The 18,594-nt window shown below is 38.4% G+C and overlaps 1 protein-coding gene across 1 annotated transcript; it reads left to right on the top strand.

The window, feature by feature from the left end:
* The first annotated feature begins 7,765 nt into the window (after positions 1 to 7,765).
* Positions 7,766 to 8,697, top strand: LOC118556640 (parkin coregulated gene protein homolog). Its single transcript, XM_036124635.1, has one exon. The coding sequence runs from the start codon at positions 7,912 to 7,914 to the stop codon at positions 8,578 to 8,580; it is 669 nt and encodes a 222-aa protein (XP_035980528.1). The 5' UTR covers positions 7,766 to 7,911; the 3' UTR covers positions 8,581 to 8,697.
* The last annotated feature ends 9,897 nt before the right edge of the window (positions 8,698 to 18,594 follow it).

Genomic DNA, 18,594 nt, shown 5'->3' with positions numbered 1-18,594 from the left:
GTCTCGTCTTTGAGCTGCACAAAGTGAATCCCCCAGGGAGTTGCTTCCCGTCAGCACATGAAAGATCCTGCTCATAATGTCTCTGGGAGCTGAAGGGACCAAAGGCAGGATGATTAAAATCAAAGAAAAGAGGCATGGTGAATTGTTACGTGCAAATGTGCCAATAAGTAAATACCTGTGATAAATATTTTTGTTTTAGATTAGATGTGATCTCTAAAGCTCATCACCGATGGTTTTAGGTTTGCATGTGTGTCTGAAGGAAAGAAATAATCAACATGAAGTCACATGCTTAACCTCAGTTATTCCCAGCTATGAAAAGATTAGTACTGTTTAGCCAAACCTGGCTGGTTTTGCCTCTCCTGCTCTCTTCTTGATTAACAAAGCAGTGCCTGCTGGGAGCATACAGCCTACAGCGGCAGTTCTTCTCTTACCTTTTCCATAAATATCTGGTTGTTGCAACCATTTAGTTCCTTGCTGTGATACTGTTAAAGGGAGTCACTTACTGAAAGCGTTTGCTATGAATCTTAAAAAAGAACAACATGGTTTTGTAGTTTTTCTTGTACGTTTTTGTCCCTAGACAAACTAGTGTTGTCCCAGCTTGCTTTCAAACTACATAAAGCTCCAGTTCAAAACCATAACAACCTCATCCTGAATGCAAAACCAGAAACGACCAAAAGACTCTGAATTTACAGGAACAGATGTGGAGTAGGTTTGGTTTAGAGTGGAGGAGTAGCCTCCACTCTAAAAGTGTTCAAAGTGACGTGGTCACTTTGAACACTGCAGATGCTCAACGCTACACGCATCTTTGGATCAGCGTGGCTTACAGTATAAATGTACTTAAAGTAAGAAGTCCTCAACTCTTGTCCACAAGTCCCGCTATCACCCAATCCACACTTTTTTCACATCACACAAATTGTGTCATCAACAACCGGATCACATGACTTCACAACTGTCAAAAATGACAAAGAAGACAAGATGAAGTATTCGAGCACCACAATTAATCAAAAACAGCATACATGGCCACTCCCAAGTATGATGGACTTGTTGCTCCAATGCCTCAGTAAGACGCAGACGTTTCCTGTGATGAGCGCTAGTGCTGTGGCTGAAATTTAAATATATCTCATGTAAGTGTTTACATCTGTCGTCACCATGTTTTTTTTTTTAATGACAAACTTATTCAATTCAATAAAATTTTATTTATATAGCGCCAATTTATGACGCATGTCATCTCAAGGCACTTAAAGACTCTCCTTTGTAATCAAGCATTTCCCACTGGTCCATGAGTTTTTAGTTAATAGATTTTTATTGTATGCTTTCAATAGTATATATAGCAAGAGACTGTAGGAGCGCAGCATATAAAGGCAGGTGAACAGGTGTAGGTAATTCACTGCTGTCAGAGGATCACAGGTGAAGCAGATCATAATAATTAGGATGAGGGGGGCAGACAACGACGTTGAATGCATGTTATAAATCTGCACTCAGTGGACCACCTGGAAATCTCAGCCTATAATTGACTCAAATCAATGAACTAGTCGGATGCAGATTCCAGTTAGTTGATTGATCTGTTATCACAACCATTTACCCAATCTGGAGAAAGCAGTTGCATGGTTGAACTGGGAAATGTGTTTCTCCTTCTCATAATGTTTTCCATTTACTGTACAGCATTTTATTTATCATTCTAGGGGGGGATAGAAAATGTCTAGAATAATAAATTAAATGTTTGCAATATTTTATCAGGTGGAAAGTTTTATGTACAAAAAATTATGATAAATTAGGGATATTTAATCAGATTAATTTAATTTACATGTACATTTAATTTACTTGTATCATGAAAATTCAGCTTACAGGAACGGTTATTGTATGACTTATTTTTCCTCCAGAAAACAGATAAAGCCCTAAGCATTCAAAAACCAACAAAAATATTTTAATATAAACTTTATAGTTAAAAAGTGCTTGATATAAAGATAGAAAGCTATCTGAAGTGCTATTCAAGACCTGTTGCTCAATAAAAGGAAGATGATGCAATTGTGTGTAAAGGTTTCCTCTCTAACTCCACTGATATGACTCAGGTCTTCTGGCCTGCTTGCAAAGAAAAGAGGTCTTCATGCTTTTGGTCCGTTTGGAGTAAACTTCTGTCTTGCTTCAGAGAAAAAAAATAACCAGTCTGTGAATGCGTGTCTTTCTGCTCTCTTATTCCTTTTCTGTGACACAAGGAGAGTTTTAAAAATAACGTGTTTTATGGAGGTGTGAGAGCGGATTTCCAGGGCAGACAGGAGCAGGGGAATAAAAACCTCCTGATAAAAATAAAAACCAGATGTCACTGAATATTAATAACAAGAAACAGAATTCGAATAATAGGAGTGCTTTCTGTCCGTCTGGCCCGTTCTTTTGACTTTGCTCCAGCATGCTTGACTTTGTGCAGCCGTTTACTTCTGGTTCACAGAAGCAACAACAACACTGTCCAGTAAACAGTGAGTCACAACATCACACTGATACGTGTGTCCGTCAGAGCAGAAGATGCTCCATAAAATATCAACATTCAGTGAAGAACTGGTGAAGCATCACTACGTAACTGCAGCGATGATTTAACATTAGCTTATACACAGTGAAATCGAAAAAAATAAACAGTTTGGGCGAAGCGTCAAGCAGCTATACTGATTTACTTTGTTTTTCCTGCAAAAAAGTAACAATGGCGATGTTAAAGATAAGATAAGATAAGATAGGCTTTATTGATCTCACATTGGAGAAATTCACTTGTCACATCGGCTCAGTAATCAATAATCAGAAGAAGGTGCCAAATGTAGGACAAGGTGCATCAGTGTGTCCTCGTTTATACAGTGGATCAAAAAAAGAAGTAGATATGAAAAATAAGAATAAAACATACAAAATTGAAATAGGGCAGAGAATGTCTTATGTACATTCACGGTGACTTATGTTAAAAGGTATTAACTATAAAACAGTGCAAAAGAACCGTCCTCAACTTCAATACTACAAAATGTGTTACATTGTGACTCCCTGCTCTGCACTCAGTCCAACTAATCCAGACCTCAGCAGCTATAAAACAAAGGTGAACTGCTTGATAAAATTTTTTTTTAGTCCCTGTTCATGTGTTTGATCCGAGTGCAAATATTGATCACGATCCTCCAACCGAAGCATCGCAACACACAGATCTGGCACCAGCAGCTGGACTCCAGGGATTCCTGTTCATCGTCTCCTCCACTGTGTTCCTCCTGACAGTGAAAACAGACACTGGCTCATTACTGGAAACTCAGTGGAGGCAACAGCTATTTATTTTTGGCATCTTAAAGGTTAGCATCACTTTCTTCCTCCTGCTTTATTGCCACTTTCGAACGTTTCCATCAGTACAGGGAGGAAATATGATCCTAACTCATCGGTAAACTTAGACTTAGACAACTTTATTTGTGGTTTTGTATGTACAGAGCGCATTCAGAACGAAATTCTGTTGCATACATCTTATTGGAGTATAGTCAAATTATGGCAACATTGCAATATAAAGTGCAGCAGTGATCAAAATGTTAACATATAACAACGCAGGAGAAAAACAGTGTGCCGTCACATTATGCAGGAGAATTTGCAAACCCCATTTTTAATGTGCAGAATAATGGTGCAAAAAGACATTTTATGCCTTTTTAAAGGAGAATTTTATAAATTTTTTGTAAGCAATTCTCTCCTTTATGAAAGATGTAGTTTTCCATAAAACCGCCAGCTGCTGGGGCATTGCTTGGTGCAGCGTTGGAGCAAACGTCCTATAAATGGAAGCTATAGTCCTCGACGCAGCCGTCCTGGGTTAGATTTCCAGCCTTGGGACCTTTGCTTGATATCTTACAGCCTTCTCTCAGCCTGTTGGATGGATGGATAGATTAAAATAAAACGGCATTCACTGGAAAAAGTTGTATTAATGCAAGGGATAGTCTGCCAGGCAACGTTCAAGTCAGTAGTTTATGACATGACCTTGAAAATATTTGTTGTTGCAAAGCTGAATTTTCGGTTTTCTTTAGCTATAAGCAACAATCATCAACTTTACAAAAATAAACACTTGTGCACTTTGTATGTAAAAGATCCATAAATGAGTTTTTATGTCAAACTAATTTGCTAAAAAAAAGTCAACTTTTCAATAATATCCTAATCAATCAAGATATACCTATAATTTAGTTTCCATTTTAGTTCTTGAAATACTTCTCATTCTGTTTATCTATCTTGTAGTTGGTGTTTTGAACAAGGATTGCAATATGGTCTCAATTTTATCCATCTCTTCTTATTACTTTGCCAAAACATTTCATATTATGACAATTAATTAGCCTGGTTTTTAATATGACAGCTATCTTTTTTATTTTGGTTCCACTGAAGAGGGATTGAGTGCCACTGTTTGAGAACCATGTCTTTAAAGAGTGGCTGGAAAGTAGAAACAAGCTTTTTATTCTGTTTCTGTAAATCCGATGAACTGTTCATCGAACCTGCCTCCTTTTCTGTTGCTTTTAGAAACTCTGGCACCAGCTTTCCCCTGTCAGAGAAAAAACAGACAAGTGACGTAGAAATCCTTGACTCTTTATAGTAAGCCATCTTTTTTTTTTGCTTTTAAAATATGTTACAATGTAATTCTGTTTTTTTTATTCTCCTTACCAGATACATGCTAAAAACAGTCTGTTAATTTTATAACCAGATACCATTAAATGGCTGAAGGTTTTATTATTATTTTTGGGACATTTTTATTAAAAATATTCCGACAGGAAGGGGAGCTGAGAGAGAGGCGAAGATCTGAACGCAGGTCAGCTGCATCGAGCAGCACACCCAGACCTGAAGGTTTTGTGTTTAAATTTTTCATTACTTTTTAACAAAGAACAAATATCTGTTAAATTGATTTTAGCTTTTGCAGTTTCCACTAAGCAGCCTCCTTATCATAGGTGAGACAAATTAGTGTTGGGTTATTCCTTTGTTAAACAACACAACACAAAAAGAAAGACACACAAACTATACCAATCATATCCTGATGACTCACTTGCATCACCACCGTACTTTATTCACACACTATGCTCACAGTTTTTGCACACATGTTTTTTCCCCCCTTCTAAACACGCCTACACACAGAAAGACACACTGAAGCTGGGCTTCAGGTATTTCTGAACACAGCTTTGAGGGGTAGCCTCTCAGAGATAATATAGTACAAACAGAGAAGACTCTCTCCTGCTCTTCCTGAGAGCAATAATAACCACTGAGCCTCCATACTGACCAGTAGTGACCAGACTCCAGCCAACAATGAGGGATTTTAATTAGATAGCTGCATTATGTCATGCAGGGGGCTTTTTTCAGATGGATAATGTGGCTTTGTGCCTAGAGCCTGCATGTAAGCACTGCAATTCAGTTTTATTCAAAGATACTTTATTAATCCCAAAATGAGATTAAATATTGATGTAACTCCTTTTATGGCAAGAGATTTTACTTTCTATAATACTTTACTTGCTTTAATACTGCTGTACATCCGAGAAAGCTCAAACTGAAGTTAGGCTCTCGTTTGCATTTTAATCAAAGGGATGCTTTGGGGGATATTAGGAAATCTCAAATGTATTTAAATATCTTTAATTCTAAATTTTACATTTTTAGACCGGATAGATTAGTGGTTCGCAAACTCTTCAGTTTCTGATCCCCCAAAAATACAGCGAAGGAAAACTTTGTCACAAACAGCCAATGTATGACTTTTATGAATTTGTTTTAAATCAAAACTTTTTTAGTATAAAATCTTTCATTCATTTTAAGGACTTTTTTATTATGATATCTCTCGGAATAAGTGCCTCAATAGACTGATAAAAGTAATATATGAAGGTCAAACCTGGATTTTAATACAGATGCTTTGTTGATGCACTCACTGATGACTTGGTGTGCTGAGACTTGAAATCCTGTGGGGATGCCATTTGCGTTTTTCCTAAATTGGTGTATTCCGACGTTGATCCTTAGGACAAGATGTCCTTCCTCCTCTTTTTATGATTTCTTATGACGGTGGGATTAAAATGCTTTGATGCATTATCGTCAGACACCAAAATAGACTGTGGATAGGGAAAAAAAGTTTAAAAACCCCTATTATAGGGTATAAAAAGATTTTAAAACAGCTGTTGTCTGTTGTTTCTTTTGTATCATTTTGTTCAAATTTTTATTTTTGCTGACCAAAATTACACCTACCCTGTTATGTTCTTTCATTCCTTCATTTTTTTTTTGTTTCCACATTCTATCCCTACTTGCTTTTATTCTGTTTTATTTTCCTATATTTTAATCATGCAAAGCACTTTGCATTGTCTCTATACTGAATTGTGCTATATAAATTTGCCTTGCCTTCATTATGTAACAAATCAAGCTAAGATCTCCTTAAAACTCAAAATATTGTTCTCTCTTTTTTTTCATCTTCCCAACTTTCCGTGAATCCTGTAAAAACATTTTTGTCATACTATATTCAAATGTTTTTTTTGCAATTTTTCCTTATTTCTTTTGGTATTAATGCTGTTTTACTTTATTACATTTGACTGTTCATTCAAAGCAGCTATGCTTTGCAGCTCTGCTATGTTTATATGCACGTAGATTATATATAGTTTAGTTTATTCACACGTTAGACATGAAATTCAACACATTGTGGGAAGCTATTAAAAGTTTTTAGTAGAAGTCTGCACCATCTGAATACAACGCTGTACAAACAAACTCACAATAGACAACAAACTATTCCGACATTCTAGTTTTGTTTTAGAATAGTTGCCACAATCAAGATCCATTGGCAAATAACAATATTAGTAATAAATCAATAAGTTCAATGAAATAGAATTAACACTGGAGTACCAATCAACTTATCTCTAATTAAGTTTCCCAATATAGTCAGGAAAGGAATCCTTTGATCTGAGTTGCATTTTTGTTTTTTGAGATGGAGATGGAATTTGACCTCTCATCAAGCTCATTCCAAATATTGAAGGTGGTATGTTTGGTATGTCTTGTATGATTTGCTTTTGGAAGATTTCTAACTTTTTTAAGGTAAGTTGGAAATTTGTTTCTGCAAATTATGCAAATGTGGCTTGAGAAAGGTTTTATAAAGGGTGAGAAATGCAGAGAGCGAAAGGAAGGGCCTCAAGTTGACAAACAAAGTTAAGACATTTTCTGGGTGACTTAACTCTAAAGTGATTAATCTGAATGTTAATCTGTTCATCTTAAAAGCATAAATACTGCTACTAATGCAAATCTTTTGCCACTTAAACTGAAAACCCTTCATTTGCCGTCTACACTGTTTGAAATTATATTTCTGCTTTTGTTGCTGCCATTTTGCATTACCACAGCTTTTGCAACCATATCATTATTTGGTAATTTGTAATTTTAATAAAAATATGTTACTGTTTCAGTTGTTTCTATGTTTGATTTCATGGTCTGTGCTTCAGAGATGAAACGTTTACATTTCACACACACAGTTATTCAGCCTCTACAATAATTTTTGATCGATTTGTCCTGTAGGCCTATTTTATTGCTGTTTAATTGAATTTTATTTTATCGATTTTTGTACTGTTTATAAATGTGCCCCTCTATTTATCGCCCATGCAGGGTAAAGCGTTTTGTGTCACGCTGAACTGTGTGAAAAGTGGTCTAGAAACAAAGCCGAATGATCGCTGGTGAGACGCGTTTTGTGGGAACTATATGTTGCACACGGCGGAGTGATACCGTGACAAGAAGGAAGTTTAGCGTCGCTCTTTCAACGGACGCGCATTCTTGTCACTATGGCAACCACATGCCCTTCCTCCTCAGCGTCCACAGCTCCATAGCAACGGTGGGAAAGTAAACAGCTCTGAAGTTGTGCATTAAATCGTTATCGGAGACTTTTTTTTCCAATCTATCTGGCTTCTTCGGCTCCGCTGCGAAAGGAGCTGTGATATGTCAAGAACCAAAGACAAGGCAAAACCGGACGGTTTCACCGTCAAGGCCTTCATGAAGAACTCCGTGGTTGAGGGTCCTCCGTCGACAGGGGTGTTTCACCCACTGTCGTCCAAACCCACCACCTTCCGGACTTACTACGAGCGCAGGGAGCTCCCGATCGCCGTGGACTACAACAGCAGAGGCAAGAACATCGCGTGGAAGGTGGACATCGAGAAACTGGACTACCAGTACTACCTGCCGCTGCTCTTCCACGGCCTCTGCGAGACCGAATACCCTTACGAGTTCCTCGCGCGGCAGGGGATCCACGACATGCTGACGCGCGGAGGCCCCAAGATCCTCCCCGTCGTGCCCAAGCTCATCATGCCCATCCGGAATGCCATGAACACCAAAAACCACCAGGTGATGTGCACCACCCTGCGGATCGTGCAGCACCTGGTGGCGTCCGCGGACGGCGTCGGTGTGGCGCTGGTGCCTTACTTAAAGCAGATCCTGCCCGTGTTCAACCTCTTCAAGAACAAGAAGAGAAACCTGGGAGATGCCATCGAGCGGCAGAGAGAGAGCATCGGCGATCTGATTGAGGAGACCCTGCAGACCCTGGAGCACTACGGTGGCCCGGACGCCTTCAAACAAATCAAATCTATGATACCCACCTATAGTCCTGCGTGAAGAACTGACAGATGGAGCTATTGGACTGATTACTGCAAGGCTACTTCTTTTACTTTGTTCCTTAGGAAGTTGGTTCCAAAGTTGCTCAAAAATATACCAACATTTGAAAGAAGCACATCAGTTTAATGTGTTATTCATTTATTTAATTTGTTTACTGAAATTCTTGGACTAGAGCCAGTTTTGGGGCCCTGTCTGTAGGTATGTTGCTATCAGCGAGTCTGCTGGATTTGGATCAGTTGTTGCTGCACCATCTTTTATTTGCTGTTGCATGATGCAGTTTCCAAAATTTATGACAGTAAAATAAATATACTCAAAATATTTTTCATTCTCTTTATTTATTTACTTATTGCTAAAAGGTTGGTATGACAAAACCATTTGTAATTCATCTGAAGAAGACTAGAATGTGCTTTTATTGTGAAGAAACAAGGGTGTAGGTTAATTTCCTTTTGACTACCTCCTTTTCAAACAAATTAAGAGAACATGTTTCATGGTGTATGAATGTGAAAGGTAATATGTTTGAAACAAATAAACAAACAAGCAAACAAAGCATATAAGAAAGAAAAATATACAGATTTAAACAATGAACATACGTATTGCCAGATTTTTGGTTCAGAAATGGAATTACTTTGTACGTGTGCACATAAAAAAAAAAAAAAAATAAATAATAATAATAATAATAATAATATGAAATGAAATGAATTAAATATTTAAGGAAATAATTGTATATTATAAAATCCATTACAAATAAATAAATAAATAAATAAATAGTTACAAGTGCACCTAATGCACTTGTGGAGAGGAGACTCTTATTACATCAACCTAAAAGGTTTTAAGTTTAGGTATTTGTAAACTAAAGATCCCCAGATCTGACATGTGAGCACATGCTTAGCCTGCACCAGGTCTGAATTCCACTTACTATAGAAAAAAATGTGTATCCTATATTTAATGAATTTTAACTATAAGTTTATTTGAAAAAAATGCAACTAAAATGTTTTTTGTTCCATGGCTAAATGCTTTCTGGTAATATTATGGTAAAAATATCGTACTCTAATCAATATTCATTATTAACTGAATAAAAGGATCGTTACTTTGCAATTAACAAGAACTTTTTCTATCTACTAAGAAAGCAAATCCTTCTTTTTGTTTTTGGCATCTAAAAATATATATTTTTAAATTAAGCTACTCTTTGGTATTTTGGGTCACAATATTTCACAATTGTCAATATAAATTACCAGAGAATAATTTCTATCTTACACACATGATCTCTGTATCAATAATAAAAAAAGATATATATATATTTTCATGCTTTTTTAGATTACATTGTTTGTTTTGGTATAAAGCTCTTAAAATATTTGGTAACATGCCTCCTACCTACACAAGTTTTGTTTGCACATTCAACTTCCAACACACTGATAGTTCCTTAGTTAACTTCAAGATTTTTAGCCCTTGTCCATGAGAACAGTTTTCCTTTCTAAAGTTTAAATAATAAAAAAAAAGGTTTCTTAAAAAACACAAAATCGTTTCTAATTTTTTTTTAAATCTACTTAAAAATCCAGCAAAAGGGTTTTAATAATTACTGAAGCCTTAATAAAAATATCAAAAGCAAAGATGACCTGGAGCACTGAAAGCTAGCAGATGTCATGTTAGCTTGTGGATAGAAATTGCTCTAAATGATAAGAAAACCTGTGTACGCTAGAGCTGGGACAGAGTGTGGCTGGGATTACTGGGGCAACTTCCCTCATCATAGCTTTCTGTGGGGATGCTGGATGTCTGGCACTTGAGTCCTGGTAATGCATTGTGCTAATCTAATCTCCCTCAGTAGATCTTTGCAGTTGAAAGCTTTAAAAGGTACCAATAGATCTACCAGGTTGTGTTACACACAGCCTAATGCTGCACCGGTGGAGTACTCTGGAGTGTAAGCTGAACCTCCTGAGATACAGAAAGAAAATCATCTGTCTTGCTTATTATTTTTCCAAATTTATATCATGAGGTCTGCACAGATCATAACTGATGTTGAACTCTATAAACCTGATGCGACTGACTCTTTCCACCTCATAGGGACGTGCTCTTCTTCCTGCAGTTTCCTTTTTTTTTTTTTTTTTGATGGGTGTCGTACTGGTGTTGATGAGGTCAGGACGTCCAAAACCCAATAGCATTGAGAAACAATAATGTGCAGATCATGACAAAGGTGGATGGAATTATGGGATTTGAAGTTGAAATAGAGTCAGTGAACAACGTCAGTGCTCTTCAGGCGGGAAAAGGACAGAGTGAAGTAGAAAAGTCAATGCTTTGTCTGATTATATGTTTGGCCTGTAAGGAACCTGTATGTCTGTCAGGAAGAAGAGGGAAGGTGGGATTTCACTATGTGCTCAAAGCTCTGCATGACCTAGGACATGAGACTAATAGAGCACACGATTCACATGTACACGATTAATATTCCCAGTTATCTTCTTTATAAATAAACACTAGCAGAATGCCACAAAAAAAACAGATCTCAATCTGTGGTGAAATCTGTCAGAATTAACATCGGCTATCTTTAACGCAGTCACAAACAATTACATGACGTTTTAGTCTATTTGTTGTACTGCATCCACTCATAAAACGCTTGAACACAAGCAAGAATGGATGAAAATTCAAAAAACTACCATTACTTTACCCATGTAAAGCTGTTATTATCAGTTCAGAGTCCTAGCAAGAGTACTGTCAAGTCAGAGGGAGCTTGTGGGATGGGAGTAGTTTTAAAAACATACAGATCAGGTCAGTACTGTGTTTCGAATCCCACAGACTTTGCAGAAATGTTTAGTCACTCTTGTTTGTACATTCGTTGGATTTTTGACTCAGATCCTGTATTTACGTGTCTGACTAAGATCTATGTGGATGTATGCACAATAAAATACATCAAGATGTCCAGGTTGTTTGTTGGAGATCAGATGGCGTCTTAATCAGATCCAACATATAGATTTTTGGCCTGAATTAACTTTGTTTGTTAAGGTTCAGGGAATGTTTTTGCTTGTATTTTCACATATTGTATAATTTCCTTCACATATGAGTCACCTCAGCTCACAATACTGTGTCTGTGAAAGCTTTAACTCTTAGCGCTTAACAGATAGTTTTTCACCTTTTAGAATTAGCAGAAAAAAATTAAATGAACATATGGCGTCTTGACGTTTTTCTTAGACTTTATGTTTTTTCGCATATCTATGCATAGTGAGAAATGATTCAGAATTTTATGCTGTGAATAATGTGTGAAAATGTACAAAGCTCTGTGGTACAAATGGATGTGAAACAAACACAGAGGGAGATAACACCTTGCAAACCTCTCTTTCTCTCTCTCTCTCTGAATATCTTACTTAAAACCAGTCTACTAACATAAAACTGTCCTAAACATATAAGTCAAAATATAACTTTTTTTAGCTAAGTACAAAAAGGTGTTTTATCTGAACAAAATGTTTTTAAATTCTCATTTATACGATGACGAACAGTAGTTTAAATACAACTAAAAGTCAGTAAATGCAGATTTTAAAATAAAGCGTTTTACATGAGGAAAACAGCTTTGTTTAAAACATCCAGCTTATTAAAATGCTCTTAGCACAGCAGTTTTTAGCTACTGTAATATTTTACCAACTGTCCACCAAATCTATTTGTTGCCTTTTGTAAGTCATGTAAAAAAACAAAGAGAAGGCAGCTTCTTTTTGGTCTTGACTGGTTGCTTTTCACATTCAATATTTTTCCTGAAGATCTGTGACGAGATCCTTACCGAAACAAATAACCCTTTCTCTGACAAGGAAAGGAGCTGAGTCATGCTCATCGATGGGGCTCTTAAGCTCCAGGTTGGGCATGATTATTCACCTCCTACTTTTCTTTAGAGACAAACCCACTCTCCATTCTTCATCACTAGTCTGCTCCTTGGTTTTCAGACCCAAACACTGAATCATTATCTCATTAATTTGTTCAGGCTAATGATTGCTTTAGCTTCAGGGGTGATGACAAATGCTGCTTCACACAGGGTGTGTCATTAGCAAGCTCTGCAATACATTGTGGATGGAGAAAAATGTGTTTACCGGTGAAGAAAAATTCATATTCGGGAAAAATTCACGCATCAGTTTTGTCTGCGCCAGCCGTATGAGACAAGGAGCAGTGGTCAAATGCAAAAAAAGAGTCTTATAAAGCATCTTACCTTTGTCTTCCAAATATCCGAGATCCGCTCATGGGGGCAATCGCTCCAGGAGGGAACCATAAACATCTCTCCACCCAGCGGCATCCTCCAGCTCATTCTGGGGGATCCCAAGGTGCTCCCAGGCCAGACTAGATATATAGTCCCTCCAACACATTCTGGATCTTCCCTTGGGGACTACTCCCATCGGGACACACCTGAAAAACCTCCAAAGGGTGGCGCCCAGGAGCCATCAGATCAGATGACCAAACCAACTCTACTTTGAGACACCCCGGATGACAGAGGCACTCACCATATCTCTAAGGCTCCAATCCGTCTGCCCGTCTCTCGCTCCATCCAACTATCACCTGTGAACAAGACCCCCAGAAACTAAAGCTCTACCCCCCGACCCAAAGGGGGAATACACCTTTTTCTGGTTTAGGACCATGGCCTCAGACTTAAGGCTCCCACATTCTCGTGTGTACTTCGCGCAGACTGTGAGCTGCACAGGCTCCGCGTGGATGTTTCACACTCCATAGTCGAGCGTACCTATTGCCTAAATTTCTTGTGGCAAATTTCTACATTTCCCACACTGGAGCGGCGCAGTGCGTTAAGCTAGGCGTCACATATAAAACAGTTTATTGTGAAGACTTATAGTGGGACTCCGTGTATGCGGTCGTAAAAACTGGTCGCTGCGTGTATCTGGCCTCACAGGCTCAGAGGAGACATTTGAGGACTCGTGTCCGTGCAGGGATGTGGGAGCCTTTAGAGAAGCTAAAGCATATAAATGGAAAAACATGGCTTCCTTTCTGCATTTCCTCCAGAGTTACCATGTTCCTCTTGGACGTTTCTCTGAATATTGACCTCCTTGCGCTGCTCGCCACTGCAGAAGAACGGCCATGTCTCGGCAGCGTTTTCACTAGTGTTGCGCCGATGCCATTTTTTGGCCCCGATACCGATACCTGATACCTGGCTGTGCAGTATTGGCCGATACCGATACCATCTGTTTGATATTGATGTGTGTGTGTGTATGAAGAACTGTAGACTACTTAGGGTAGTATAACTTTTTATTGCCTACCTGGAATGGGTGACAATAGTTGAATAAACTTTTGGTTCTCAAAGGCCAAAATAGTAGTGCAACAGTAAGACAGTAAAATTACATTAATAATTGAATGATCTCTTTTAAACCCTGAGTTTTGGCTCTCAAAGGCCAAAATAGTGCAACTTTCATGAACTTATATAACATGTATAATACTAGTCAGGAGAGAGAAGGCTGCATTCAAGTGACATACAAACATCAAAATGGTATCGGTGCCCTATTTGTTGGTACTCGCAGATACCAATACCACCATTTTAGTGCTGGATCGGGGCCCCGTCCAATACTGGTATCGGTATCGGTGCAACACTAGTTTTCACTTTCCAATACTCCATTTTCTTAAGCTTGTGTTGTGGCCTCTCAATGCGTGGCCAGGCTACCATATGAAGATCAGACCTCAAGCAGCCACAAAATACAGTTGTACCATTTTTGCAATGATTTATTACCAATGTGTCATTTTTTTTCAGATTTCAATACAGAGAAGGAGGTGGGCGGGCCTTCAGGATGGGCCGACGCCAAAACAACTAACAGAAGGAAAATATTTGAAACGTCGATCAAACTTGCCTGCTCAAAGTAAATTACTTACCCCACTTACTGAGATAAACATGAGAAAAGCAGTCCACCCCTACGAAGTCCTTAAAACCACGAACAACACTGAACATGGTGCTTCATGAGTAAGGCGTGGCTGGTTAGTATGAGGCGAGGATGAATCCGCATCGGTCCATTTCTGACTCCACCAGCAACAGGAAGGGACCCGCACACTCCAATTTACATGTTTTTAATAAACATGTAAAATATTTAAATAGCAGATTCTATTTACTAACCCGTCAACTTGATTCTACTGCATAACCCCCGCCCCAAAATGTAGATTTTTGTTTGATAGAAACTTTTTCTGTGGCTTTAAACTTTGCACATTTTGAGGGAAATAACACCCAATACCCCCTCAAAGCGAGAAATCAACTAACAAATCAAATATTTAAATAGTGGATTCTATTTACTAACCAGTCAACTTCTGATGCTAGTTATTGCTTTGGATTTTATTAAGGGGAATTAGTCTACAAGGGCTTCATACAACTGACCAACAAACCTTTCAGATTTTTTTATTTGTAAAAAAAAAAAAAAAGCAAATATCCTTCCCCTATAGAATCTTTTTGTGTTGTTCTACTGCATAACACCCGCCCCAAAATGTAGATTTTTTTTTGATATACACTTTTTCTGTGGCTTCAAACTTTGCACATTTTGAGGGAAATTACACCCAATACCCCCTCAAAGGGAGAAATCAACTCATGTAACACATCACAGCTGATACAATCACATCCCAAACTGTCAGAGTGAGAGTTGACTGACAATCTAGTTAACAAACACCTACATTTCCCTCTTTTGCAGTTTTGCTTGGAGCTGCTGATCTAGCTGAGAACAATCGCACAATGAGTCATGCCTTGAGTGGGCCTATGTTAGATTAATGAAACAGTAAGCTGCAAAGACAGAGTCAAAACCATGTTATAGTCCCCTGTTGCATACGATCCACGAACTCCGTGCCTTATTCCTCAGCGTGTTTTTCTGTTTTTAGAAGCCAAAGTTTGAAACTGTTGGATATTTGTGCTGCTTTTCACCAACAAGTTTATTTTTGTCATTGCGAGAACTAAGGCTGCTGATAAAGTGGCAAATGTTATGTTAGAGCTGCCAATTTCTCACAGCGAAATAAAGGATGGCCAAAAAAAAAAAAAAAAAAAAATCCCATCTTTGCATAATCATAAAATCTGGAGATGTATTCATGAAATAAATTAACTTCCAAGACAATGAAAACCCCTGTTCCTTGAATTTTACCCTGCTGTCCTCATTTCCTCCACTTTCCCCTCATTTTTCTCTCCAGACATTTTTTTGGCAGAGGAATTAATCTGCTGTCGGTGTATACCACTCTAATTACAGTGGAAGTCCTTCGCTGGCTGGCCTGTGCATGGCGACGCTTACAGCTACAACCCCAGTGCTGTCAGTGTGACGATGAAAATCTAGGTCTCTTATCTTCTTAGTCACACATATATATGCAGCTAACTGTGAGCTGAAGGTGTTGATTAGACACATTGTTGGAGAAAAATAATTAAAAAAAAAGGTCCTCCATGGATACAGGTCTCAGTTCATTTGAACATGGTCCCAGCCTGGTCAAAGTCCTGCAGAATTAAAAAAGGGCTTGGAAAAGTGGAAGCTGCTGAATTTGTTTCCTTCAAACAAAAGAAGAAAACTCAGTGAACAACAAGATCAAACAACACGAGGGAAATTAAAACCACGTTTTAATAGGGAGAGACAAAAGCTTCAAAAGTTCAGCTAAAAATGTTTTATATTGTTTTAAACACAGATAACGAGGGGAAATGACTTAATCCCCCAAATTAACATCAGTAAGGCACAAAATACTTCTCAAACAGATTAACAGCAGCGTCCCAGCCAGATGTTCAGGCCTTCATCCTGATTTAAGCTTTTTTTTTTTTATCCGTTTCTAGAAGTTTAAACCATCCTTTGCATGCACAACAATCATCGACAGTTTGAATAACTGTCTCTCATCATGCCAACGGGCTTTGGGTATTTGTTTTAAATAAGAGTAAAGAATTATGACGAAATAATGTGGAAAAAAGTCTGCCATGCATTATCTAAAGCTGATCTGTAAACAGTAACGCTATCAGCGATTCTCGGAAATCGTGCATTCCAGCATCTGGTTTGTATCTGCTGCTAAGGGAAACAACAAAAACTGTCCGAGTAACAGCGACCCGATCCATAACATCTACGTTTTGTTCCTTTTTTTTTTTTTTCAATTTCAGTCCCACGGCAGAATGTACAATCCGTCCCAGATGAGTTTTTCTAATTTTTGGAGGAGGGACTGCATCAATTATGCAGGTGGTAGCGGGACAATGCATATGAAAAGGTATAGTAGGATTTATTTTTATTTTATCAAATTATTTTGGTTATAATTAAACTCTCACAGCTGATGAAAGAGGATTTTTCTCCAGAGTGTGTTCAGTTTTATTGTTCATTTCGTAGAACATTAGTGGGAAACACTCAAGAGAGAGGAGAGAGGAGAGATGCGTACATTTTCCTCCACAGGGGGGTTGTCTCGTGTTTATCCAAGCAGTGACCATGTGACAGCAGATTTTAACAAGCTGCTGGGACAACAATGCATAGAGTGTGCAGGAACACAACCATGCATTTATGCATCTCTAATAGATCTCTCTGAGCATGAGGGCAAACCGACCTTCTTGACATCAACACTGCATGCATGAAGCGGAAAATTATATTTGCATTTATTATAAGGACATCTGTGTACACAGAGCGCACAGAGGAATCCTCGAAGACGGCCTTGCTCAGTCTTCTCCAACTAGATTTGCTTAATGAATGGCTACCCCTGATCATAGTGTGCACATTTCCAAAACAGTGGAATTGTTTTTTATTAGTTTGACCCCCTGTTGTGGATTACTCAGCGTTACATGGTGGTGCTCGTGCATATCTGCGAGAGAGATTGAGCTCAGAGGGATGGGGGCGTTAGAAAATCCCTCTCATTCAGCAGCTACTGCTTGATCTGTCATTCAACGGAAACAGTGTCTGACAGAGAGGATGGGGAGGTGCTGGAAAGAAGCTGATGGAGAGGAGGATTTCGAAATAAAGATGAGAGGTCAAATCTGGGACAACTGTGCAAACAAGATGAGAGGAGTGACGGCCTAGTGGTTCAAGCATTTTCCCGCAGGTTCTGAGTTTCACTCTCACTGTGGGTCCCTGAGCAAGACCCTCAGCCCCAGAATGCTCCCCGGGTGCCGCACAGTGGCATCCCACTGCTCCCTAATAGATGAGTTAAATAACGAAAAGCATGTTGCTATGACAGTAAATATGATTATAATTAATATACTGCGTTGGAAAAAAGAGTTCTTTTTCTTTCAAACTTAAATGTTTCAGACCACAAAAAAGTTTCACAGCAGACAAAGAGCCTAAGTTTATACAAAGTGCAGTTTTCAAAAGAGGATTTCATTTATTAAGGGAAAACACTATCCAAACCAATCTGGCCCCAAATGAGGGAAAGACATGACCCCTTTGAAGAATCATGAATTCATTGAGATTGTCCATATTTTATTATTATAAGAGCAATTTCATTGGTCACAACTATGCCTGATTACTGCCAGACCTGTTGAATCTGTCACAATGCCCACGTCTTTGACTATTTTTAGGTTCCTGGGGATTGTGCAGTCTGTGTTTTCACCTCTTTGGTATTGTTAATGTGTCTGTAGATTCTGTCCTTTCCTTCTTGATTGACTGGTTAATATCTTGTTCATTATGGACTTAGTTGCTTAATTCCTGTTTCTGTTAGACGTTTGTTTTTCCTGTCTGTAATTAGTTCTTTTAGTGGTTAGTTGATTTTAGACTCTGTTTATTTTTTTGTTTTTCTGTTTTCTTGTTGGGTCCTGCATTTCCTCCTTGTCTCTGTCATTTCATTGCAGTCCCTCTCCTTCAGCTAATCACCTAATTGTCTCCTTAATTGCTTCCACCTGCTTTCTTCTCTGTGCCTCCCCACCCTGTTTAAACAGCTGGTTCCTCTTCCTCCTTGTCTGATCCTCCGTTAAGCTACCCATGTTTCTGGTCCTAGTCATCACCTGTCTTGCCTGTAAGTCCTGTTTTATCTTCTACCTCACCTTACTATGTGGCTCCCTAGTTGTTGTCTGCGTATCAGTCCATCTACAACTACTAATAACATGACAGAATCAAGAAATCACTGAGACTCAACCTGTCT

Source organism: Fundulus heteroclitus, chromosome 20 (assembly GCF_011125445.2).
Source record: "Fundulus heteroclitus isolate FHET01 chromosome 20, MU-UCD_Fhet_4.1, whole genome shotgun sequence".
Classification (NCBI taxonomy): Eukaryota; Metazoa; Chordata; class Actinopteri; order Cyprinodontiformes; family Fundulidae; genus Fundulus; species Fundulus heteroclitus.
This window is presented reverse-complemented; position numbering and strand designations above follow the sequence as displayed.

Coding starts and splice junctions, on each gene's coding strand:
- LOC118556640 (XM_036124635.1), top strand. CDS start 7,912: ATGTCAAGAACCAAAGACAAGGCAAAACCGGACGGTTTCACCGTCAAG.